We start from the raw sequence: 27,696 nt of genomic DNA on the forward strand, positions 1-27,696 counted from the left end.
TTGACATCCTCCTCGTTACATGTGTCCAACTCAAAAAATGCATCACAGATCTTTGAAAAGAAAAATCAGGCCTGACCCCAGTCAATGATATTTTCAAGATTGTGCAGCTTTATTCATAAAACTGATGATCAGATATATAAAATACAGCAAATTCATTCACAAAATTACATGAATGCCATATTTTTCTAAACAACTATTATCAGTAATTCATTTTCTGTACTAGAAGTGATAATTATTCTATTATATATTTATTTCAGCTATAAATTACAAATTAATTATATTAATCCATATTTTGTTTTAAATTTTTCTACAGGTGGAAAAACTCTACACAACCCCAAACATGTGAATTTCAATAATCATAGGTTACTTCCCTTGATAATCTATGCCAGGCTAACTACATGTAGCAAGTAATTTCATGCACTGTTGCTACATAGTATGTGCTAATATAATGTTAGAACATGAAACATTTCCGCAGAATTGAATTTTTTGACAATCCACTGATACTATAAACAAGTCAACTGATCAACGGAGAGAGAGAAAACAAATGAGAGAAAATGACATAATGTATGCTACAAGAAAACAAACTGATTACACCATATATGAATTGAGAACTAGTTTGTAACTGTGATAGATTTCTGTGCCTTTGCACGTCCAGAAAGTTCTTTCTGTTCTTTAAGTTGTGACTATATGGTGCCAAAAACTGCCCTGAAAAATGAACCCTCTAGAGCGTTTACCATCTCAGTCAATCAAATGCAAGAGCACGTCAATGATATGTGCAGATATTGCTCTCAATTGAGGCTGCCAAGTTTATAAGTGTAAATGGCTTAGTTTTACTGCCTGTAAATGTTTACAGAATTGGTAAACATGTAAACAAACAGGCATGCAGTTGTCAGTAACCACTGGTCTTGTGCAACCACTTTTGTTGGCAGAAACGGTGGTCTCTCAAAACAGGTTTAACTGTACCGAGTTTAATCTTTATCCTAAACAGCTTGAAAATTATAGAAAATAATGGAAATGTGATGGATGGATGGAAAATGAAACTACTATGTCCTCCCATACTGTTTGTGAAATGATGGGACAAATATAGAAATGGGGTGTATGAAGCATCCTATTTTTTTATAAAGGTGTTTTACAGCATGTTTTATGTATGTAGTCTTGAATGAAATTGTAAACAAAATGAGAACAAAGAATTTTACATTAGGTTTAATTTCTAAAAGAAATCGATAATTTTTCTGCTATTTTCTTAAGTTCTGGGTGTGGCTGGTTTTGTGAAATCAAAGAGCGTAAGTGAAAATGAAACTGGCCAAGGCCAGCATGATGAGACTGCCTCCACGTCTTCAGTAAACTACTGTTATACACATATTCACACAACCAAGTAAGATGGCTCCATCACCAGTCACATAAAAACCCTGAAAAATCTGGTTAATCTGGAGGTGTAAATACATGAACACATAATACCAAAAGTAATCATAGCACTGAGCTTCATAAAGGTGGGTTCAACAAAAAGCATATATATAAAAATAGCCACCATATATCCCCACCCATACAATACTACATGTAAGCACAATGTAAAAACAATATTAAAGGCTAAATTCTTCTGATATTACCTTGTATGATTCTGTACACAATTTGAATAATAACAATAACAATAATAATATACTTTCCACATCGAACAAACATTACTATTACATCTGCAATCAATGGGTTGCGGGTGTGAATCTGACCTAGAGCAGGATCCATTGACATAATAGTGTATATCTAAGCAAGGAAGGTAATTTACTCCCAGATCCTCAGAACTAATTAGTCTTTTCAATTAAAAACAATCAATACACCAACTATTCACACCATTTAAGCATGAGAAGAACACTTGTGATATATAATTATTATTATTGTTGAAAACAGCAACAGACAGGAAACAAGATAGGCATCCACAATAATTTTTTCTAGGCCGAAGGGCGCAAGATATATAGATATATATCCCTTTGATTTAGACTTTGCACCATTGCACACACAGACACACAGATGTTGATAAAGCAGGTTTCATATTTTTGGGGGTAAGGGTGGACCTATTACGATTTGCAAACACCCTCCCGCATTAATCGCTCGTAAGCAAGGTATATTTGTGGCAAGAGTGTAGGGTTGACAACAAACAATGTAGCATGCTAAAATCAATAAACATTTTACTCTTGCTCGCTCTCGCTTCGGGCTACGTGTTGCTAGGCCTGCCGTAACCCTTGCTTTTTGTTGATCTCGTGTGCATGTACTCTGGGTTATCTGGTGAGAAAACACACTTGGAACTGCATTTGGCAGGAGTCGTCTAATGGTCTTAATCCCAAATGACTGTTTCAGTTTAGAGGCGGGATCGAAATCGTTTTCTCTGAAGTGGTCACTACAGACAACTTGACTATCTCGCCTGTCACTAGTCGGCTCAGTCCAGTCTTTTCTTGTCGTTCGTATCTGCTTAATCCATTGTTTCCTTGAAACAGGATTAGTAGGAAATGAGTGCAAACTCACTCCTTCTCGTGCTGTATTGCTGCAACCTCCAACAATACACCTTTTTACCATTTATTCACACACGGCTCCACTTGCCGAACGCAACTACAATGAAAATTGGAAAGCCGTGTTCCCTATACTGCGTCACTTCCGCTTTGCCTTAAGGAAATTACCGAGCGCGAAATCAACTAGGAGCGTTTGGTCTCCAACGATAAAAACAATCCATGTTCTGTAGTCATTATTTGTCATTAATGATGAGGTATATGATATAATACCTATAAAAATCGCTTCGTGAAGGTTAAATTTATAATATAAACGAAAGTCGTGTGAGTGCACTAGTAGACCTTTAAGGCCTGGTTGATATGGGGTTAATTGACCAATAGGCCTCGTTGACCTGAATGTTGGGTCAAAGTATGTGGTCTTGCCTAAACAATTACTGTGCAGAAACCATGATTTTCTTATCAGACTTACTATGACCTTACCTCAGATTGCTACACCCAGAACTGAATTTTCTTTGTACCCCTAGGTGCAGGCCATCCAAAATATTAGTCCATGAAACTTATTCAAGAAAAATGTATAACAGAAAATCCCATTTTTCTTTGAGCCACAGAACCTTTGATCTTTTTACTCCCAAATCAACTGGTCTCTTGTTCCATACTTGTGCAAGCCATCCTCAGATGTGGTCAAGTCATGCATTCTATGACAACAGTTATTATGCAAAAACTATTTACTTTCACTATGACCTTGAACTTTAGAATAAAATATTACTAGGCTTCTTTCTTTACCCAATGTGCAAGTCACGAACAAACTAATATTAAGTTATTTCAGTTACTGTGATCTTTGACCTCCTGACTTAAAAAATCCATAGATTTCTAACTTTCCCCAAGTGTAAGCTATTCACAGTTTGGTCCAGATACAGTGTATGTGATGAAGAACACTGCTATCTGAGAAAAATATTTTTTTCCCCTTCAATTATAGTGACCTTGACCTTTGGTCATTTTACAATTAATTTTATGTTGTTCTTTCTTACCCCAAGTACAAGCCATCCACAAATTTTGGAAACAGTTATAATGCTGTTGTTGTGGGGTTTAACACCATTTTTCAGCAAATGATAGGCTATACATGGTGGCCAGTATTAATGGTGGAGGAAGAATCTGGGAAAACCCCGGAAAGAACCACCGACCCACAAAAAGCTACTGGCAAGCTTTCTTACATACCCACATTGGCCGAAGCCAAAACTCAAACCCACACAGACATAGGTGAGATGGCAGTGATCCGTAACAGAGAGCGCTTTAAACCACTTGAGGCCCCCAGTTATAATGCGGAAATGAAACATGGAAGGACATCATAATATGAACATGCTCCATCTTATGGTATACATAAAAAAAGCACAAAAATGTGTTCAAAATTCTTATAGCAATAGAATGCACACACGCGATAAATTACCATAACAAGCGACCCAAAATGGGACCCAGATCACCTATCTGTTTTGATGTCTACCTAAAAGCCAAATACAAGGTTATTAGACAGTAAACCTGGATTAGTATGCCTGCTGACATTTAAATGTATTGCCAAACTGTGTGCAGTGGTTTTTCACAAGTATTTTAAAGTGGGTGTTTCTTGTATGTGCAGTATTAATGTCTGTATGTGATGGCAGAATGGTATTACATGTATCTATATATCGCTGAAAAGACATCATGCCATGATTCCTTTTGCTTGGTTGAAAATGGTCGATTGGTTTGAGAACTGAAATAGTCAATCTAATGGATCAAGGACATCCGACTATAAGCTTACATGGCCTTAGCGCCAGATGAGCTAAAAATTTAAGAAAGAATACTTTCTTCGAAGCAGGTATTTTTATGCAAAAACAAAAAAGCTTTCATTGGTTTATTTTTCAGCTGAAAATTAGTTTAGAGCAATCAACTTAAAATTGTAACCAATAAAATTTCACATTACTCCAATTTGTAGCCTTTACAGTGATTATCCATGATTCAGTTGGTAGCATATATTTATTGTTCTCAAGTACACGTATGAAATAATTGCAAATATCTTCCACTCAGCTATAACGTAATCATATATACGTATAATTCAGATTTTAGAGCAGGATCACATTTGTTGACAGGCTGTATGCCAAAGTTGCAGTCTTTGACAAACATAGGTCAACCATTTTCATTAGTGAATGGATAATCTTGCTTATACTCTCAATGGAAAACACACACAGCAGCCCTCTTTTTTGGTTAGTTCCTGAACCAGCTGTAGGTAATCAACCACAAGTCATGGAATTTAGGTTTCTTTTCTTCTCTCTTTCTCATCCTCTGGTTCCACATGCTGTCGATAAAATACCAACTATTTCTGTGTATTCAGTTTGTGTTACCTCTTAAAAAAAGTGACAGAACACGAGCTCTTTCCTCTTGTTCTATAGTACGGCAGACAATCTCACCATAAGAAATGTTATCTTCGTTTCGACATTAGAAAAACTTGCTTGCTACACCCTATACAATTCTTTATGACTGACCAATGGATCAGTTTGTTATATCCCTTTGGGAGACAATTATACTGGAACCACTTGATAGTTTCTCCAAAAACTGCAGCAGATCTCAATCATACAGATGCTTGTATTCAAACAATAAATCTACCTTAATATAGCTTGACTGAGTAAAACGAACAACTAAGACTTAATCTGCAAAGCTGTTATTTTTTAAACAAAAACCCTCAGTATGCATTGGGTACAACAAACTTGGGGAACCACAAGTAATTTGCATGACCTTTTCTCCACTGGTTTTGAGATGTTGTGTGACTAATGATTTTTTAGTTGAGGATTCTGTGATTGCATTGCCTGGCAGCATTTGTGGTGTTGCTATAAACATTTAACTGACAAGAAACAGATCAGTGCACCAAGAATCATCAGATCAAAACTTTAAAAAACCATTTAAGTCAAATCATTAATGAATATTTTGTAATAGTAGTTATGGTGATTATTTTTTAAGTACTATGTATACTCTTACTACTTTGCTTTTGTTGCAAACTATTACAAAAGATCAAAATATTTAAAAATCATATGGCTGGTACATTTATTATGTTAATTTCTCAATCAAGAAAATACAGATAATTAAGCTGCATTGCATACAAAAATGCAACATTACAAAATTCAAAGTGTGACTTTGTGTCCTTTAATTTTCTGTCCTAAATGTACTCTCATAATAGTGAAAATTCCAATTGTTACTTTTTGTACTGTACTATGCATGTGTCCCACATTCCAGATGATATAGTGTGGGAACATAACAAATTTCATCTCCCTCATGGCAACTAAAACCACAAAATTTTAACACCGTCATGTATTTTATTTATTTTAAACCATTAATGTTTTAGAGACTCCCCAAAAGGACACACATGCAGGCACATGCAGACATGCAAAAATTATCTGAAAATGAAGCATGGATTTAGTGAGATTAAGTCAAACATTGCTGTTAATCTCTTCAAGAATTAACAAATGCCATTATAAACAGTGCAGGGGGTCAAGAAATCTGCCTACAGTTCTACTGCTGTGTAAATAAAGATACAGCAACACAAGCAAAAGAATAACACTGTAAAGAAATAAAGTGATTACATTGACGTCATAGACTTCGGTCAAACCTGAATCATCAGCATGCTGGTTATTGTTGTTCATGTTAAAATTCAAATGTCAATCAGAGCTTGAAAAATTTCTTCCAAAGTGCTAGTATTTGACACTTCTCTTGGTATTTCTACAGAAGAGTATAAATAAAAGTAAACAAAAGTTGAAAGATTACAGGATATTTACAAGGCTCTTGGAAGCTGGATTGAAAAATCTTGATCAGGTTTCAATATCTTAACCTGTTGTCAGACTGTTTCCATACAAACGATTTTTTAATTGCAATTCTAACCCAAACGATGGTTGAGTCAACAAAGTGTCCCTACCATGGAGTGCTGGTATTTATTCATACTAAATGGAATATTAGTATGTCAGTTTCCTTATTAAGAAAAATTGCCTCCTTTTCTTACTATAAAATGGCAGACTGACTTTCAACTTGAGTGCATTTGTCCTTTATTGTTATTTACCTTCTCCAACCCACTTTTGTATACTTGTCACACATTATAATTATATTATTATTATGGGCCAGTTATAATGATATTATTATGGACCAGTTATAATGATATTATTATGGACCAGTTATAATGATATTATTATGGACCAGTTATTATGATATTATTATGAACCAAACAGTTATAATGATATTATTATGAACCAAACAGTTATAATGATATTATTATGAACCAGTTATAATGATATTATTATGGACCAGTTATAATGATATTATTATGAACCAGTTATAATGATATTATTATGAACCAAACAGTTATAATGATATTATTATGGACCAGTTATAATGATATTATTATGAACCAAACAGTTATAATGATATTATTATGGACCAGTTATAATGATATTATTATGGACCAGTTATAATGATATTATTATGAACCAAACAGTTATAATGATATTATTATGAACCAATTATAATGATATTATTATGGACCAGTTATAATGATATTATTATGGACCAGTTATAATGATATTATTATGGACCAGTTATAATGATATTATTATGGACCAGTTATTATGATATTATTATGGACCAGTTATAATGATATTATTATGGACCAGTTATAATGATATTATTATGGACCAGTTATAATGATATTATTATGGACCAGTTATAATGATATTATTATGGACCAGTTATAATGATATTATTATGGACCAGTTATAATGATATTATTATGGACCAGTTATTATGATATTATTATGAACCAAACAGTTATAATGATATTATTATGAACCAAACAGTTATAATGATATTATTATGAACCAGTTATAATGATATTATTATGGACCAGTTATAATGATATTATTATGAACCAGTTATAATGATATTATTATGAACCAAACAGTTATAATGATATTATTATGGACCAGTTATAATGATATTATTATGAACCAAACAGTTATAATGATATTATTATGGACCAGTTATAATGATATTATTATGAACCAAACAGTTATAATGATATTATTATGAACCAAACAGTTATAATGATATTATTATGAACCAAACAGTTATAATGATATTATTATGAACCAGTTATAATGATATTATTATGAACCAGTTATAATGATATTATTATGAACCAGTTATAATGATATTATTATGAACCAGTTATTATGATATTATTATGGACCAAACAGTTATAATGATATTATTATGAACCAGTTATAATGATATTATCATGAACCAGTTATAATGATATTATTATGAACCAGTTATAATGATATTATTATGAACCAGTTATAATGATATTATCATGAACCAGTTATTATGATATTATTATGAACCAGTTATAATGATATTATTATGGACCAGTTATAATGATATTATTATGAACCAGTTATAATGATATTATTATGAACCAGTTATAATGATATTATTATGAACCAAACAGTTATAATGATATTATTATGAACCAGTTATAATGATATTATCATGAACCAGTCATAATGATATTATTATGAACCAGTCATAATGATATTATTATGGACCAGTTATAATGATATTATTATGGACCAGTTATAATGATATTATTATGGACCAGTTATAATGATATTATTATGGACCAGTTATAATGATATTATTATGAACCAAACAGTTATAATGATATTATTATGAACCAGTTATAATGATATTATTATGAACCAGTTATAATGATATTATTATGAACCAGTCATAATGATATTATTATGGACCAGTTATAATGATATTATTATGAACCAGTCATAATGATATTATTATGGACCAGTTATAATGATATTATTATGAACCAGTTATAATGATATTATTATGAACCAGTCATAATGATATTATTATGGACCAGTTATAATGATATTATTATGGACCAGTTATAATGATATTATTATGGACCAGTTATAATGATATTATTATGGACCAGTTATTATGATATTATTATGAACTAAACAGTTATAATGATACTATTATGAAACAGTTATAATGACGTTATTATGAACCAAACAGCGAGTTATCTGAGAACTTGAAACTTTATTATTTGATAATTAAAGCTATTAAAAACTCAATCTGGTGTTTTTCTTTCTTGCCTCCACCATTACACAGATATGAATGTTGTATGTATGTATGTATATATGTATGTATGTATGTATGCACGTATGTATGTATATATGTATGTATGTATGTATGTATGTATGTATGTATGTATGTATGTATGCATGTATGTATATGTATGTATGCACGCATGTAAGTATGTATGTATGCTGACAGAAATAAAAAAAAGTTTATCAAAATTTATGGAAAAGTAACTCACGCTATCTTTTGTTTTGGTGGAAATAAATGTGCATGCATGTGAAAGGTTATGTTATCTGATTAACAAGTTTATTTTCCTTTCATATATTTTGCTGGCCATGGTAACAAAATGGCACTAATACTACAAAGATGTAACTCTGCACAGCAATAGATAGATTAATTTACACTATGCAACTGATAAGTTACACTGTACAGATATAACTTTGCACAGCAACAAATGTAATACTAACACTGCACAGAAGTAACTTTGCATAGCAATAGATGTAATTTACACTATGCAAAGATGTAATACTAACACTGCACAGACCTTTACCATCTACGGCCATGAAACCTGGTACATCTTAGAGCAAAAAGCCCTCTTCACCAGAGATACTATCAGGACCAAAATAATGGGGGAGTAGGAAGAAATAGAGAAATGGGAGGAGGAAATGGCCATATTTCAATATTTTCTTAACACAAATATCTGCTTTCTGAAAGGATATATTCATAGCTAACTCTGTTCCAAGATAATACATGTTTTTTTTACTAACAAGACCTCGGCTGAAGTTCACTTTCTTGAATAAGTCCTTTGCTGACTACCATGCCAGATTTCTTATCTGTTCCAAAATGCTGTATTAGGGTTTAAGTCCATCAATACCATAGTCTGCTTGTTTAGACTTGGGTGTTTTGATCAAATAAATATTCTTACTTTTTAATTTATTTTTGATTTTTATTTTCTCAGTTTATCTTAAAACTAAGAGTGCTATATAGTTCTGAAACATGAGATACCTTAGTGCCGAATTGAGACGCGAATTCAACTTTTAAACTGCATGTATTTTAATTAGGCTTGGTATTCTGCCCTTTCTACATTTAACTTCAAAACAATGCAGGTAAAAGGTGGCTGACGAGCATGCCGTCTGCTTTTGTCCATCATGCATGTTCATCAGACTTGCATTCAATCACTCACTAGTATTTCCAGTTACACTTTCCCAGCTCCAATAATATGACATACTTCAAAACTTTTAAAAAAATCGTTGTCATCATCACTATCATAAGCCATTATTTGCCAAATTAAATTGTCATTTGAGGATGATCCATGTTGGGAGTCTAGCATTCTGGGTTTTCTCGGTAGCCCGTATGTTGAACATGCATTAGTAAAACTTCCTTGATGAATTCAAGGTTACAACTAAAACAAAATGCATTTTCCTTGATCCCATGTGAAAATCAAATTGAGCTTAACAACCACTTATGTCAATCCAAAGTACACAGTTGTGTAAGGGGGCACTCTACAGATATTATGAACTTCTGAGAGAGTGATAGGTGTAAGGTGAAATTGTTTGCATTTGAAACAAGCACAGTCGAGAGAATGTTGGCACATCTCTATTACTTTAATGTACTATGGCTGAAATTTCATTGGATATTGGATACTTGTAGAACACTCGGGGGCCATGAATGTGGATATAGTTTTGTGTCGTTGATTCACAACAAAAACTTGATTCGAAAACTTAAGCAGCATTGAATTCATGAAACAACAACCATCAATGTTAAAACGTGATCTTCTAGTAGTAAAATACTGATGCAACAATTTCACTGTAAGTAATTGTGAAATTACTGCTCACTGTTGAGCAACCTAATGTGCCAATGGAAATTCTAAGATCACTATAAACATTGGAACTCACTTCTCCATAATGAACCATATCTGTGAAATAAAGCTTTTCATGCATTAGTTACTCCATTGACTTGCTTCTCTTGCAATCATTCTTCAAATTTGCTAATTAGTAGGATAAACCACTGATTGATGTTAGATACTTTAATTATGAATATGTTACCTACACAATGTTTATAATGCTGTTCAAATTGGACAATTTAAATGAGTGTACTACACACACTAAAATAAACACGAACTCTTATACGATAGGCATGCCTTTTAACGGTTCTTTTATTCCATCCCCATTAATTGATACAAAAGACATAATTAATATGGTAATACCAAACATCTGAATCACTTTAACAATACAGGGTTGATCAAATCTCATAGTCGGACATCCTAAACTACACATTTTCAATATCAGACAAGTGAAATTTACCATGGCAATCATCTGGAACAAGTCATTTTATCCAATTTCAAAACAACTGGCAAGTGCTGTTTTTCATACTTTAGTAGCTTCATCTACCTTTATCTGGGCATACCGTTTGCTTGAATCTACCTTTATCTGGGCATACTGAATGCTTGAATCTACCTTCATTTATTCATTCCCATCCTGTGATAACATAGTAAGTGGTTATTGATAATTGTTGCATGTACACAAGTTCTATTACTGTCTGACTGTGTATGTGGCCAAGGTAGCAAATTACCAGACAAGCTAAGACTTCAAAACAAATCCAGTATCATTAATTAATTACCAGTATCATTATTTAATTAGTAGTGTTTTAAATGACCTTGTTATGTTGTATTTGTGTAAAGCAGATACAAATTATTGGAATGCCCTTTGATCTCAATCAACCAAGTCAATGCAATGAAAGGCACTTTATCAATATAACTGTCTGCTTCCTTTATCAAATGATTAGATGATAAGAATGCATCAGTAGTCCTTTTAATTAATTATATAGATGTTCAACTTCAATGTGCAGTAGTGCATTCTAGGTAAAACAGTTATGCTAGAGGGGTCTGTGTTTGCATTTAAATTAAATACATGTATTGCATTTTATGATCACCTGAGCAGATTTATTTGCCAAATTATATTTTCTATTCTAAAGCTTCTATTTTGATAAAATGCATTTACTAAATGTTTGGCCTGAAATTACAGAAGTACAGTACAGTGTTGTACTGTACAGCATCTGCAAAAAATCAAAAAGTTAGAATTGCTTACAGTCCAAAAGCAAAAGGTCATTATAAACTAAATGAGAATCAAACGAAAAACAAACAAAACAGAAGCTCTCTTTAATGCAGCATGTGCCCAATGTAGAAAACAATTTTCAATTATGGAAATGCAATGTGTGCTCCAGAAGGAGAATGGTCTTAAACTTTGTGCTAATTATAAGAACAGACTCTGGGCAAATGACTTGATTTTGTCAATTGATAAAGTAGGTGGAGAAGCAATAAATTAATTTTGTTACACTGACCTCACCTTGGATTACATGCCTCTGCAGGGATTAGTTCTTGCATACATCTTCATATTTTGCACATGTAGTGTTACGCCAAAACCCCCCAAGAAACCTAGTCTTTCCGTGAATGCAAACTTTGCGAGGGCAATCATGGCTTGTACTTGTGAGAAGTTTGAAGTGTGTAGATTAATTAGTAAGCATTGACCAGCAATTTAAAATAGGTTTTCTGATGAGTTTTAGTGATGGAGCTATAGTTGATGATAGGTTGTACATTTCTTTTATTTCCATTAATTTATATTATATCTATTGGCTGCACAATTTCTGATTACAAATCACAATCTGTTGTGTTAACATATAATGAAAGGAGGCCAAAATACAGACTGTTGAAAATTATGCAAGGTCAACAGAATCTAAGGTTGCACTTGGTTTTATCTGGGTACTAACCCAATAAAGCATTTTTTCTTCCTTGGACACTGCACCTAGTAAGTGCACCTGCTGGTTGCAGAATGAAATGAAAATGGTTTTTATGTTCAAGCTTAATATCATCTGACATTAAGCAAATTTTTCAGGTAATTATTTTCAGCCAATTGGTGATCTTCACTCACTCTTTTAAATATGCAGGATTCCTGCCACAAATTTAAAAAAAAAAACCATTCCAGACTGTGAAGGGGCAAATTTCTGTCGATCTAACAAGAATACAATTAGTTGAGACCAGAGAACCATTAATTAGATTTATGGAGACAGGCACGTATCATATCGCCATACTACCGTGTACGGTAATGTCCTTTGGAGGGAGAATTTTATTCTTAATTAAGCATTTGTTTATACAGCAGCCAGATGGACTATTAGGGACACGGTAAACTTCATTTTCATGGTAAAGTTGTCACAATTGAGAAATCGCAGAAACTCTATTACTCAAACTACCAGGTAAAGCTGACCCCGACTTTGGCACCTCTGGAAAAAGGCGGCAGAGATATTTGATTCTGATTGGTTACGTTAAATAAGAGGCGTGTTTCCCACACAAAATTTTCCAGGTTTTAAAATTGCCACATCGGAAATTTTAATCAAAGCTTTTCTACGAGAGGAACAAAAGTAGGACTCCTTGGGATTTGCAAGAAATTCCTCGTAAAAGAACTGTTGTCCAAAGGGGACTATTGTCGAAAGGAACTGACGAAATAATTTGCTGATTAGAGGGAGGAACATTGAAAGCAAAGGTAGTGTGACAATTCCATGTAATTTGTTAATGCCATATATAATGCTTTGCTGAATTTATTTACTTGTAGTTGCACGAATCTTTTTTCTACATTTGTGTAATAATTTGCTTTATGAAGTATAACTATGTTGAGTTTATGCATAGGAAGCTGTACATTAATCTTCTTTAGATAAGTTTGACGAATTTTTAAATTTGTCTTGTTTGCATAAGAATTATGTTCTAAGAATTTAATGCATTACATTAGTTAATATGATTATGAGAATCCGTGTGAATTCGCCGAATTTAGAAGATTTCATGTATGATTAAGAATAAGTGTATATTGACTGAAATGATTTAGTAATTAATGTGATGTATCCTATTTATTCGCTGTGTAAATTGAGGCTGGCTCAGAACCCTAGGCCTTGCGTATGTGTTAATGTGTAAGGTCAAGGCGTAACGAATTAGCCATTTGACTAACTAGGGTCATTATAGAACGTGGAGTCGATTGATAGCCTTAGCAGCTGTCTAGCACTGATAGTAAAATCTGATAACGAGGGAGAATAATGAAGAATTAACTGTTTCATAAATAACGGGAAATTTAGGTTATCTCTATTTATATTTATTTAAAAGGGAGAAAATAGCTCCTGAGACGTATATTCCTGTGATGTATGATGTGACATTACCCTGAGACGTATACTGAGAAGTATAGAGAGAAGTGCAGTGAGACGTATAATCCCGTGACGCAATCCTGTGACGTATTAATTTCTGAAACGTATTCTGCAAGTATCCTGAGACGGATGGTGGAAAGTATCATCCTGAGATCCAAGGTTCTGAACAGCTACAGTGGAAGCAGAACAAACTGAGGACGAGCAGGTTATGCAATCGTACAAGACGTTGACTTTGATTGTTCACTTGATCATATGATGAACTAAATCTATCAGTAAACAGATCGGTTCTTTTATTTAAATCTATTTGCGTTTTCTTTGTAATTCAGTGAAAGTTTAATTTCTAAAAGTGGAGTATATTCCTGATGTAATGAATTTTCACAGTTGTTTTATGTAATTGATTAAATTATTTGTTTACATGTACAGGGGCTCGTGTTGGTTTGTTCTATATACCTGCTCAGATCTCTATCTATTTCAACTGTAAGTTTCACCACTTATATTTATATTTACTCGAACCGGGCAATAACATTGAGGGCGGTCAACCCCTAGATAACGAAAAACCAAAAATTAAGCAGGACACCCACCAGGAAACAATCCCTGCCTTTACACAGACCCCACCCCCCCAATTTCCAGATCTCCTGAAATGCTCTGAATCCATATACTAAAAATCTCCCAAAACGCAAAAGAAGTCACATTACCATTTTCCAACTAAGACAGTTGTAATAAGAAAACAAAGAATTTTTCAAAACATTTTTGTCATTTTTCAATTTTTTCAAATATTTTTATGACCTGGAAAAGCAATTTTCAAATTTTGGACCTTTTCCGGAATTCCACACCCTTATGGGTACCATAATATAGTATTTAACTCTCCACTGCTTGTAATCAATTGCCATAATACAGTATTTAACTCTCCACTGCTTGCAACCAATTGGTTCTCTGAGACTTAAAATCAAATTCTACATTCATGATCATTTTTGATAGCCATCTGCATTCCTCTAAACTTCATGCAAAAGCAAAGTTGTCTCACAATAATTATTAGACAATATACAATGAATAAAAAACTATATACATATGAATGAAAAAGAGCTGACCTAAATATTATCTATATTAAGATAAAAGTGACATATATTTGTCCCTATTGGACCAGATGAAACCCTCAATTTAAGTTTGATTATTCCATTAGGACGAGACTCGACTGAACCAAATGACCTTATTGTCATGTGGAAGATAAATGACGATAAGATGGAAACAGATTAATTCATTTGTAAATTCACCTCAAATCCTGCACATTCACAATCTTTATTCTTGCATTTGCAAGATAAAAGTCAACGAGCTTCATTTCCTTCAATGAAGATGGGCATCAAACAATCTTGCAGCACCTGATGTAAACATTTAGTTTTTATGGCCTTTAGGTATCTTACTGCTCAATAAAATGTGTGTGTGTATGTGCGTGTTTATCCAGCCATGAACTGTGCAGACCCAGATCTATCGGATAATGTGCCAGCAGATCTGGATCTATGTTGTTGGTTTGAAATCACATCCAGAAAAAGTAACTCAGGCCCAATCAGAACACTCTCAGCCTTCTCTAAGGCCCACTCAGAGCACTTTCAGCCTTATCTAAGGCCCACTCAGAACACTCGGTCTTCTCTAAGGCCCAATCAGAACACTTTCAGCCCTCTCTAAGGCCCACTTAGAACATTCTCAGCCTTCTCTAAGGCCCACTCAGAACACTCAGTCTTCTCTAAGGCCCAATCAGAACACTCTCAGCCTTATCTTAGGCCCAATCAGAACACTCAGTCTTCTCTAAGGCCCACTTAGAACACTCTCAGCCCTCTCTAAGGCCAAATCATAACATTCTCAAGTTTTCCTACAAAATGGTACACAAAGACTTCCAATGCAAACAGCATGCATTTTTAACTGCTAAAAAGCACATGTTTTTTCATAAATCATAAAAATGTCACTGCTGTCAACATGACTCGACAGATGTTTTTATTTTTTCATCAAAAAGTTGAAGGAATAACATTAAAAATTTTGAAGTACACATATTTCATTGATTCTTGAAACATCATTGAGTGTTATTTTCAACATCTGTCATTTTATAAAGATCTTCTTTGCACAAATCACAGTGGGTGTCTGCCAAAAACTACCAATTTTGGCTCTTTTACTATGATTACCACAAAGTAATTTGAGAGTCTAAATTATCTGACTTGCATTGGAAATAGAAAAGGACGTTCCAGTAGTATAGACCCTGACCTACCAGCATATTATGCAAAGGAATATCTAGGTCTGTGTCTGGTATATGCAGGTGTATGCTATACATAGTTCAATAAAATACTAATGTGACCATCTGTATCATCATGGCCATTTGGTCAAGTTCCTAAAGAGCTGGGTACATAAATTGTAGTATTGTTCTTGTCTCCAGTGAGAAAGTAAATATTAGTGCGTAAATACAGCCATCTGGAGCAAGTCGGTTATCTTGCTTCCTAAGATAATCATGTCTGGCTCAAAGTTCTCATCACATGAAAACAAACCTAGTACACAGTTACTGTCCAATACCGTATGCACCAGATCAAGTGTCTAAATCTAACGATGCTGTTCTGTTCTCATTGCAGCAAATAAATCGCATTTAACATTTGTGTTCTGGCAAAGAAAGAAACTGATATTTAAAACAATGTAATAGATTAATAGACATATATAAACAAAACAAATTGGTGGCTAAACAGAAAGACTGAAGGACATAGGGACAAACGCAGTGTTGCATCTTGATTTACCTGTGTGTGTGGGTGAATGACCTTTCAAAAAGCTGGCTATTTATTGTAAAGTCAGGTAAGGGTAGAAGTATTAAAAGCTACATGGAATACAAGTACCTAGGCAAAACAAAAAAGGACTACCTTAAACACTGTATTATAGCATATGCTCAACTTGTCAAGTTATTGTGCAGAAATAGTTTTCCTTCTTGTCAGCCTCAGTGACCTACTAACCATAAAACCAATAGGTGCCTTTCTTGTCTCAAATGCATGCCATTGTTGTCATCTGTGACACAGGACTGAAGTTATTTTGTGGAAACCATTTCATTTCTTAGAGTCCCTCTTACCTTGACAACTTGCCGTTTAACCCACAAAACAACAGATGAAATTTTTGTCTCACATACGAGCAACCAATGAAGTTTAGTTTTGGCATCTCATATAGAATCTGAGTAGTTTAGTGAAATTATTTGTTCCTGCTTTGTTATCATACCTTGACCTTTGGACCCATAAATGGATAAGTGTCTTTCTCATCTTAAATGCACACCATCCACAAAGTAAGGTCAAAGTGGTTGACAAACATTCAAGATAAAATGTGGAATCCATTTTTCTTATAGAGTCAAAGTGACCTTGACCTCTAACCCTTTGCTCCCAAAATCAATTGGTGTCTTCCTTATCTCAAATGAAATCCATTTACAAAATTTGGTAAAGGCATCTGGTAAGTATACATGTCAAGTTGCTGTGTGGGGAAAATATTCCTTCGTTATGGACTTGGACTTTTGACCTTTTGACTCAAGTGAATAGTTTTGTTTCCTGCCACAAATGCAGGCTACTTACAGAGTTCAGTAAAGATAGCTAGCGGAGAATTCTAGTGAAAGAAAAATAGGGAACAGACAGAAAGGCATACATCATAACATAATAAAAAGTAATATTTTTTGAAGAAACAGGATGTGTATGTGTCTGAGATTATTCACTCTCACTAACATTGCAAAACAAGGGTACTGCAAATGGCACATTTGATTCTTGTGACCTTTTTCCTACTTATCACCTTGACCTCTAAGCTATGGACTTGACTGTTCTATGATAAAAGTGTGGAAGTAGGAAATAAGGCAGGTTATATGACTGAATAAATCAGACACGTCAAAACTTTAGTTTCATTACATACTATCTTTTTATAATATATACTCAGACCATGTTTTGTGCAAATCCTTGCAACCAAAAAAAAATTATGACCAAGATGAAAAATGTTAATGGACAGACAAGACTATTACATCATATATCCCTCATTAGATGGGCAAAGAAAAAAGTTGGTGACATGGTAAGACTTTCCAGCTAATGCCATTACAGATCAATATAAACTGCATGTTCTTCTACAACAAACATGAAACAAGCAACATCTAAAGCAGTCTCTAAGACAAGAAAATCTTACATTTTGGATGAGTCAAAGAAATATCAAAATGGTAATACATAATATCAGTTTTCACGGTTTCATTTCTGAGTAACAACTCGACCTGAGAGCTTTACGACTGTATGGTGATAATATCTGATGAGATTCAAACTGATGCTCAATTACCAGTATTTTTCTGCGAAGCCACGAGGTTGATGCTTTCCACCATAGTATATCAATAATTTTGGGCTATATTTGATTTGGCAGAGTCTCAACACTTGGGTCGAGTTTTCTAATCAAAGGTCAAGAATGCAATATTCATGTTGCAGCATACTAAGGTCAAAGGTCAAGAACATACTCCCCATTTTCTGAAGAACAGCCAAGAATGTGATGTACTGAGTTTCAAGTGATTTCTCACACAGAATTTTTTCTCTCAAAATATGTTCAAGACATTGAAGAGGACTACAAAACATCTACCCAGTATTAAGTTCATACTCATGGATAATGAATGTGCGGTATGTTGTTTAAATTTGCTTATATATGAGTGTACTGCATAAGATAAGTCTGGAAATGGATATCTATGGCAGACAAAGGTATCCCATCATTACACTTTAATTCTTACAAAATGTAAGGCAAAATAATTATGCCTAGAACGAATGTAAATGTGAAAAAGTGAATATAGTTTAACTGCTCCGGAATATATATGAAATAATTATGAACCTTTAAAATTGATATCAGTCATAATGTCAGCATGAATTTGCAATGCCACTGTGCACAGTAGTGGTTAATATCTTTCATTCTGTTTACACATTGGTGATCTGAAATGAGGATCAATATACAAGCAACATTTTAATCAGAAACAGTGAAAGCAAAAATCAATTAAGAAAAACTTGCTTATTCTAAATATTTCATTTCATTACATTTTATTATTTAGGCTGGCTTAATAGTTGCAATAATTAAATAAGGTTGTGAAAGCCACCAATGAAAACATTGTGAGGATCTAAAGGGAGATAATCAGCAAGTAATTAAAAGAGAGTTAAGCAAAGAATGGAACTCACCTGATGAACTCGCTTGAAGTGGTTGGCCAAACTATGATAGCCTCGGGCAATGTAAGAGCACCCTTGTACCTGGCATCCAAACTGGGACTCCACACTGTGGGTCTCAAGATGCTTTCTCAAGTCTGCTACAGACTTGCAACTGCAACCATTTCAGGAAACACTGAATTACTTTAAATGTATTTTATTCATGTCCATTGCTGCTGATTAGATTACAAAGGCAATATGACTGGATGAAAATTGCGTGTTCCATTACGACACTACTTAATACATTCAACACGACAATGAGAGAGAGAAAGAAAGAGAAAGAGAGAAAGAGAAATGGGTTGGAACAACTTGACATGGATAATAGTTATGGCATAAAATCTGCATCTGCAAGATTTAAAGAATTGTTTCTTTTGATAACATCCAATAATCAAACCAATTGCACAAGTGAATTGTCAGGTCATATATGATTTTAACTTATGTGAATGGAGCTTGCCATTCTCAAAAAATGAACGAATATGTATAATTCCATTCATGAATGGAAATTTTGAGATATTTTAAAAAGTATCACAGAACAACACCAACAATTTGATTTCTTTATGTGAAACAAGAAACATCTAAAGATGGCATATCCATGCAGTCCACCATTAAAACACGGCTAGAGATGGCATATCCATGGAGTCCACCACTTAAACAGGGCTAGAGATGGCATATCCATGGAGTCCACCATTAAAACAGGGCTAGAGATGGCATATCCATGGAGTCCACCACTTAAAAAGGGCTAGAGATGGCATATCCATGGAGTCCACCATTTAAACAGGGCTAGAGATAGCATATCCATGGAGTCCACCACTTAAACAGAGCTAGAGATGGCATACCCATGGAGTCCACCACTTAAACAGAAATATGACTCTTATTTTTATATACAAGTTCCTGGTTCAAACTTGATCTTAAAAGAGGACCAAATTATGAAAATATTATGTTTGTATTGAAGTTATAAAATTTAAACCCTTTTAACACATGGCTTTTTATGTAATTACATATTAAGAAACACAGTTTATATACACTAAATCAATCAAGTGTGTGTGTGTGTGTGTGTGTGTGTGTGTGTGTGTGTGTGTGTATGGGGTGGTAAACTAATTTTAATTATGTAATACTTAACTAGCTACTATTGCATTATCTTTTTCTGGATGCTATGACACAATCTTTGCAATAATGAAAAGTAAATTTTACATATTTATAACTAAATTACCCCCCCACCATAAAAACTACATTACCAGCTACTGGTATTAATGCCTTGCTGAATTTACCATTGAGGAGGGAGGGTGATCGTCTCAAACAAGATCTGGTACAGGAAAAAAAGGTACATTTACTCTGGAGGTAGGGGTGTTCCCTACTTCAAACTGGTAGATGGCTAGGTGTGAAAATGAAATTTAGTAAGTTACAAACCTTGTCTCTTATTATTTATTTATCTAGGGGCCATGCATTTAAAAAGTGCTGTATCAAGTAAAGTGATGGCAGGGATGATTGCTTGAAAATGTTTTCCTTATGCCATGTTACAAAGACTGCTACAGAAATACAACGGGTGTAGCCCATTCAATATACAGTAAAAAAACCAATTTACACTAATTTACGCTTATGCTTTTTACCCGAGTCTTGTGTTTACAAAATTAATATTAACTCCCAAGCATAAGAATAAACAAGATGTCATTCACCTATATATGCAAATGTGCAGAATGGGTTCACAAAAACCTCCACTGTTTCATTTGTTTCCCTGGGATGAAGATTTGGCTCCCCATTGATGGATGGATTCAAGTCACATGACTTTGACATATGCAAGGTTTCTCAGGAATGCAATCTGTAAATGGGGGGGGGGTTATTGTATATACCACTGTTATGTTTGTCCCTGTCCTCTCCTTCAATTGATAAAAAGTTTATGTTGTTTCTGCCATAGAAATGTTCCTGAACTTAAAGGCTATGGTTTCCATTATTCCTTCAGGAAGGCAAAGTGATAGCTAAGATATGCTGCTTATCTGCATCAGGGAATCCTTGGGCACTTGTAACCTTCATGCATCAAAACCTCTTAAAGCAGCTATGTTCACAGCATGCCACATGACAAATGGAGCCTAGCAGAATAGTCTATCTTAGACCGATATCTTTGCTTTCTGCATAGTGCCACATTACAAATGGAACCTAGCTGAATAAACTATCTTAGGCTGATATCTTTGTTCTTTGCACAGTGCCAAATTACAAATGGATCCAAGCTGAATAAACTATCTTAGACTGATATCTTTGCTTTCTGTATAGTGCCACACTACAAATGGAACCTAGATGAATAAACTGTTTTGGACTGATATCTTTGTTCATTGCACAGTGCCACATTACAAGTGGAACTTACCTGAATAAACTATCTTAGACTGATATCTTTGTTCTTTCCACAGTGCCACATTACAAATGGAACCTACCTGAATAAACTTAGACTGATATCTTTGTTTTTGCACAGTGCCACATTACAAATGGAACATTCATGCAGAATGATCTACAGACTGAACTCTTTTTGTTTTACAGCACAGTGCTACAAGACAAATGAACATTAATGCAACTTAATTTGTTTTAGACTAAAATTTTTGTTCACAGCAACAATGGAACCTTCATGATCATAATCTGTTACAGACTGACATTCTACTGATATCTTTGTTCACCGCATAGTGCCACTGACCAATGGAACCATGATGTGGAATAACCTGTCTTGGACCAGTATCTTTGTTCGCTCCAGAGTGCCACCTTCATGTAGAATAATCTGTCTTAGACTGATATCTTTGTTCACTGCATAGTGCCACCTTCATGCAGAATAATCTGTCTTAGACCGATATCTTTGTTCACTTCATAGTGCCACTTTCACGAAGAATAATCTGTCTTAGACCGATATCTTTGTTCACTTCATAGTGCCACCTTCATGCAGAATAATCTGTCTTAGACTGATATCTTTCTTCACTGCATAGTAGGGCCCCCGAGTGGCCGAGTGGTCTAAAGCGCTCTCCATTACTGATCACTGCCATCTCATTTCTGTGTGCATGGGTTCGAGTCTCGGATTCGGCCAATGCGGGTATGTGAGAAAGCTTGCCAGTAGCTTCTCATGGGTCGGTGGTTCTTTCCGGGGTTTTCCTGCATTCTTCCTCCACCATTAATGATGGCCACCATGTATCGTGTGCTGAAAAATGGCATTAAACCCCACAACAACAACACTCCATAGTGCCACTTTCGTGCAGAATAATCTGTCTTAGACCGATATCTTTGTTCACTTCATAGTGCCACTTTCATGCAGAATAATCTGTCTTAGACCGATATCTTTGTTCACTCCATTGTGCCACTTTCATGCAGAATAATCTGTCTTAGACCGATATCTTTGTTCATTGCATAGTGCCACTTTCATGCAGAATAATCTGTCTTAGACTGATATCTCTGTTCACTCCATTGTGCCACTTTTGTGCAGAATAATCTGTCTTAGACCAATATCTTTGTTCACTGCATAGTGCCACTTTCACGCAGAATAATCTGTCTTAGACCGATATCTTTGTTCACTGCATAGTGCCACTTTCATGCAGAATAATCTGTCTTAGACTGATATCTTTGTTCACTCCATTGTGCCACTTATGTGCAGAATAATCTGTCTTAGACCGATATCTTTGTTCACTGCACAGTACCACTTTCATGCAGAATAATGTCTTAGAGACTGACATCTTTGTTCACTCCACTGTGCCACTTTCATGCAGAATAATCTGTCTTAGACCGATATCTTTGTTCACTGCATAGTGCCACTTTCACGCAGAATAATCTGTCTTAGACCGATATCTTTGTTCACTGCATAGTGCCACTTTCATGCAGAATAATGTCTTAGAGACTGATATCTTTGTTCACTCCATTGTGCCACTTTCATGCAGAACAATCTGTCTTAGACCGATATCTTTGTTCACTGCATAGTGCCACTTTCACGCAGAATAATCTGTCTTAGACCGATATCTTTGTTCACTGCACAGTACCACTTTCATGCAGAATAATATCTTAGAGACTGATATATTTGTTCACTCCATTGTGCCACTTTCATGCAGAATAATCTGTCTTAGACCGATATCTTTGTTCAATGCATAGTGCCACTTTCACGCAGAATAATCTGTCTTTGACTGATATCTTTGTTCACTCCATTGTGCCACTTTCATGCAGAATAATCTGTCTTAGACCGATATCTTTGTTCACTCCATTGTGCCACTTTCATGCAGAATAATGTCTTAGACCAATATCTTTGTTCAATGCATAGTGCCAATTTCATGCAGAATAATCTGTCTTAGACTGATATCTTTGTTCACTGCACAGTACCACTTTCATGCAGAATAATGTCTTAGAGACTGATATCTTTGTTCAATGCATAGTGCCACTTTCATGCAGAATAATCTGTCTTAGACCGATATCTTTGTTCACTGCATAGTGCCACTTTCACGCAGAATAATGTCTTAGACCGATATCTTTGTTCACTCCATTGTGCCACTTTTATGCAGAATAATCTGTCTTAGACCGATATCTTTGTTCACTGCACAGTGCCACTTTCATGCAGAATAATCTGTCTTAGACTGATATCTTTGTTCTCTCCACAGTGCCACGTGACAAACATAATCTTTGTTGATGACAATCTGTTATAAATATCTTGTTCACAGTACAGGACCACATGACCAATAGAACTTTTATGCAAAATTTGTATGGCACTGGAACAACTGTATTTGCAATTACATATTTTGTTCAAATGGGACCTTTTGTATTTTTCATGTGTACAGTGGTCACCTTTTCGACAGTTCCTGCAACATGTAACCACTTGCCATTTATGGCCAGAATTCCTTTGCACCTTTAGTTTTGTGTTCAAAATTACCCATCTAAGATGATCATGACTCTAATGTGAAAATGGCTAGAATATTAGTGCATAAAATATAAAATTTACCTATCACGAGCAGACACTATATTTTGTGATGTCTAAATGCTACCATTCTGCACAAGGAAGGGGCCTTATATGAGGGGGTGTCCTTTCAAGACAGGTATCACAAAGATGTAATACATGTATATACTAATTGCAAGGAAGGCATAATTAATTTGTAATTAATATTTTCACTTAAAACATATGCAATTCATGTGACAAAACTGACATTAACGTAATTTAAATTAATAATGAATATTTGTCAATAACAGTGCCAAAAAAAATGTTGCAGTTAAAAACCTTGTGAACAGAATAAGGGAAAAACGTAACTTTAACTACTATTTTCTGCTGAATCAAGGCTATAATATTGGACTTACCTCCATCCATTCCATTTTCACATTACAGCAGAATGTATACCTATGTTTTATTTTAATTTTTCAACATCAAAACTTTTCAGCATTAATCTTTTAATATAAATGTATTACTCAATACTCCTAGGATTCCACCCACCCCAACTTTTTATATAGTCAAACTGCTTTCACTTTTCCTTTTAAAATGATGACATTTTGTGCATTCTGTAGCCACTTATATTCCCTGACTGGCAACAATACCACTTTCAAAAAAAATTGTGGCTATTACAGTAAATTCTCATGTCTACTTAGCTATTACACAAAATGCACAGCATTAATGAAGGACCCTTGTCACATGATCAACTATTTTATAGTCTTGTACCCTTTCTGATACATCTCATAATCTAACAGAGTGAAGCCATAATGGCTAAAATACCATTTTTACTTTATGGCAACTAGACATCATGCTGAGCTAAACAATAGTGTGCTTCTAAGCTGTTGACTTTTGTAATCCTGATGTTTATGGTTGGTAACAATAGGCTGTAATTATCAAAGTGAAAAAAGAAGACAACTTTAAGATAATCATATTACTTGCCATATATACTCGCTTATAAGTCGAGTTGACTGCAAACTGCAGCACAGACCCAGATCTATTATTATCACAGTTTATTAGTAGTATTCAGTGGAACAAACAACACAGACCCTAATCTGCAGGTGCATTATGTTACAGCAGATCATGATCTGTGTTGTTTGCAGTTTGACTTGATTTATAAATGAGTATATACTTCTTTGTAGTATGGGTTAAAGTTAGGTCCTTTATTAGCTCTCTAGAACAAATATCAGTATGCTGAATATAGAGAAACAATAAATATTATATTATAAATTCCACTTTGAGTATTACATGAGAGGTAAATTTGATAGTTGTTCCATGAATATATTGGCCATGTTAGATGGGTGCCCATCCTTGAGGGGTGTTTGAACATAAACTTGTCAGTACCTGGGATTTTGGCCATGAAAAAGCAGGTGGCTGCTGATTATGGAGACCGTTTAAGAAGGATACCAATGTATCACCAATAATTTTCAAGATGACAGAAGCTAAGAAGCACTGTATTATCAGTTCATATCAGCATGACATCAACTGGGCTAAAAAAAAAATGGTATGATATCCTTCCTGGTGTCACTTGCACAGATTATGAAATGCACTGAATGGTACCCAACTGGTCATGTGACAAGCTCAATTTCTTTGTCAGCACAGCATTCATGTGACAAGCTCAATTTCTTTGTCAACACAGCATTCATATGACAAGCTTAATTTCTTTGTCAACACAGCATTCATGTAAAAGCTGCAAAAGATTAGACAGTGATATCATCAATGAAGACTTATGTTACAAATAAATGCAAAATGAGGAAGATAAAAATTGTTAGTTCAGAAGTGAAGAGAATCCTATTGAGAAATTTGATGTTGAAAAGATTCAAATAAATTTCTCAATGATACATTTAGCAGCAGTGGAAAAATAAAAAAACTGGATGGAGAATAACAGTTAACAGCCATATGTTTGTATGCCAATTTTACTGGCAAGATTTCTAATGCTTTTTGCATCATGAGTGATGATCAATCAGTTATTTTTCATCACATAAGACAAGTTTTATTACATGGAATTCAGAACATGCATGCAATTTTAAATAAAATATTTCAAACTTAGCTATGGTTTTTCTTACTTTGTATGTAATTAAAACACACATATTCCTCCCTCTAGAAAGACCACCCACTTATAAGGTCACTTTCCTGCTGCAGGAGTGGCTTTATACGAGGGGAACCATTGAAGTATCATTATTTGGCATATATAAACACAACAAACTAGAAACTATTAGTGCATCAAAATACAGAATACAAATACATGAAAATACAGAAAATTATCACATCAAAAAAGAGTATAATTAAAACAATAAACTCAATACCAACTATGTTGTTGTTGTTGTGGGTTCAATGCCATTTTTCAGCACATGATAGGCTATATATGGTGGCTACTATAACTGGTGGAGGAAGAACCTGGGAAAATCACAGTAAGAACCACCGATGAATGGGAAGCTACTTGCAAACTTTCTCACATGCCCACATTAGGTGAGCCAGATATTCAAACCCAGAGGTGAGATGACAGTGACTGGTAAATGATACTTCCAAAGTTTTGGGCACTAACTGCCAAATTTGACAATAAAATGAGTGATATATCAAGGTTTCATTTACTACTTTTGATTCAAATTTTATTCAAATTTCGAACATAGGCATCAAATTTTGAGTTATTTTCTAAAAATAAAAAAAGGGATCCATCATGCCCCAGCATTATAACCAAGTTCACAAGTTATCCAGATGTGTTAAAATGAGGGATCAATTTCTCCAGATGTGTTAAAATGAGGGATTGATTTGACCAGATGTGTTAAAATGAGGGATTGATTTGTCCAGATGTGTTAAAATGAGGGATAGATTTGTCCAGATGTGTTAAAATGATGGATCGATTTGTCCAGATGTGTTAAAATGAGGGATCGATTTGTCCAGAAAACACATCATATAGATAATTGAGAGTAATCAATTTTGGAGGATTTAAATTTTGTGGAGACATGAAAAGAGTCTGAACAAGAAAAAGAATCTGGATAGTCAGCATCTGGATCGCTGTTTTACTGTATAAAGTTTCACCTGTAATCACAGTAGTCACATTTGAAAGGCTTCTCCTTGGAGTGTCTGTACTTTATATGCATTTTCAGACAGGACGGGGCAGAGCATGTCATCTCGCAGTATGGACACTTGTATTGATTCACTGAAACAAGACACATGCAAATGTAATCTATAATCATATTTAATTCAGGAATATTTTAGTGACTATCCTTTTAATGGGACTGGTCATCTGGCCAAGCTTACATCTGCCTTTTTATCACATCTACCCATGTACAATGTATACATATCTACTAACAACACAAACAGGGAATGTCTTGATGCTAAAAGTGTGTCTGTAAAGTTAGGTAATAAATGGTCAGGACGAATGTGAGAAATAAAAAAGAAAAACAAGCTATATATGTGCAGACACAGCATGGATGAATTACAACACACAATGTGCAATCGATGCCCAACAAACAGCTAGAAGTATTGCAGAGCTAAAGTCACCTCCCCCCATCAATATCCATGGAAATGTAATAGTTGCTAGTGGTGGCCTTCCAATAACACACATATAACTGGACAATTGTAAAAAGAAACAGTTCTATGAAGTCTGGTAAAAACTGGCCCAACAGATTTGAAGGGCAGATCAAACAAGATTTTACTTTGCTTGCTATGAAAATTTACTCAGTAGACCTATGGTGTACAACAGCAGGGCAATATC

The 27,696-nt window shown here is 34.5% G+C and overlaps 1 protein-coding gene across 3 annotated transcripts in view; it reads right to left on the reverse strand.

Moving 5' to 3' along the window:
• LOC149794267 (histone H4 transcription factor-like) overlaps nt 1-27,696 on the reverse strand; it is a 160,951-nt gene that overhangs the window by 17,234 nt on the left and 116,021 nt on the right. For all 3 annotated transcript variants that reach the window (XM_089968411.1, XM_089968409.1, XM_089968410.1), the window contains 2 exons: nt 27,018-27,138; nt 19,034-19,172 (listed from right to left, as the gene is read on the reverse strand). In XM_089968411.1, coding sequence (XP_089824537.1) covers nt 19,034-19,172; nt 27,018-27,138 — 260 coding nt within the window. The remainder of the gene's footprint in view (nt 1-19,033; nt 19,173-27,017; nt 27,139-27,696) is intronic.

Source organism: Sinohyriopsis cumingii, chromosome 8 (assembly GCF_028554795.1).
Source record: "Sinohyriopsis cumingii isolate HCF-2022 chromosome 8, ASM2855479v2, whole genome shotgun sequence".
Classification (NCBI taxonomy): domain Eukaryota; kingdom Metazoa; phylum Mollusca; class Bivalvia; order Unionida; family Unionidae; genus Sinohyriopsis; species Sinohyriopsis cumingii.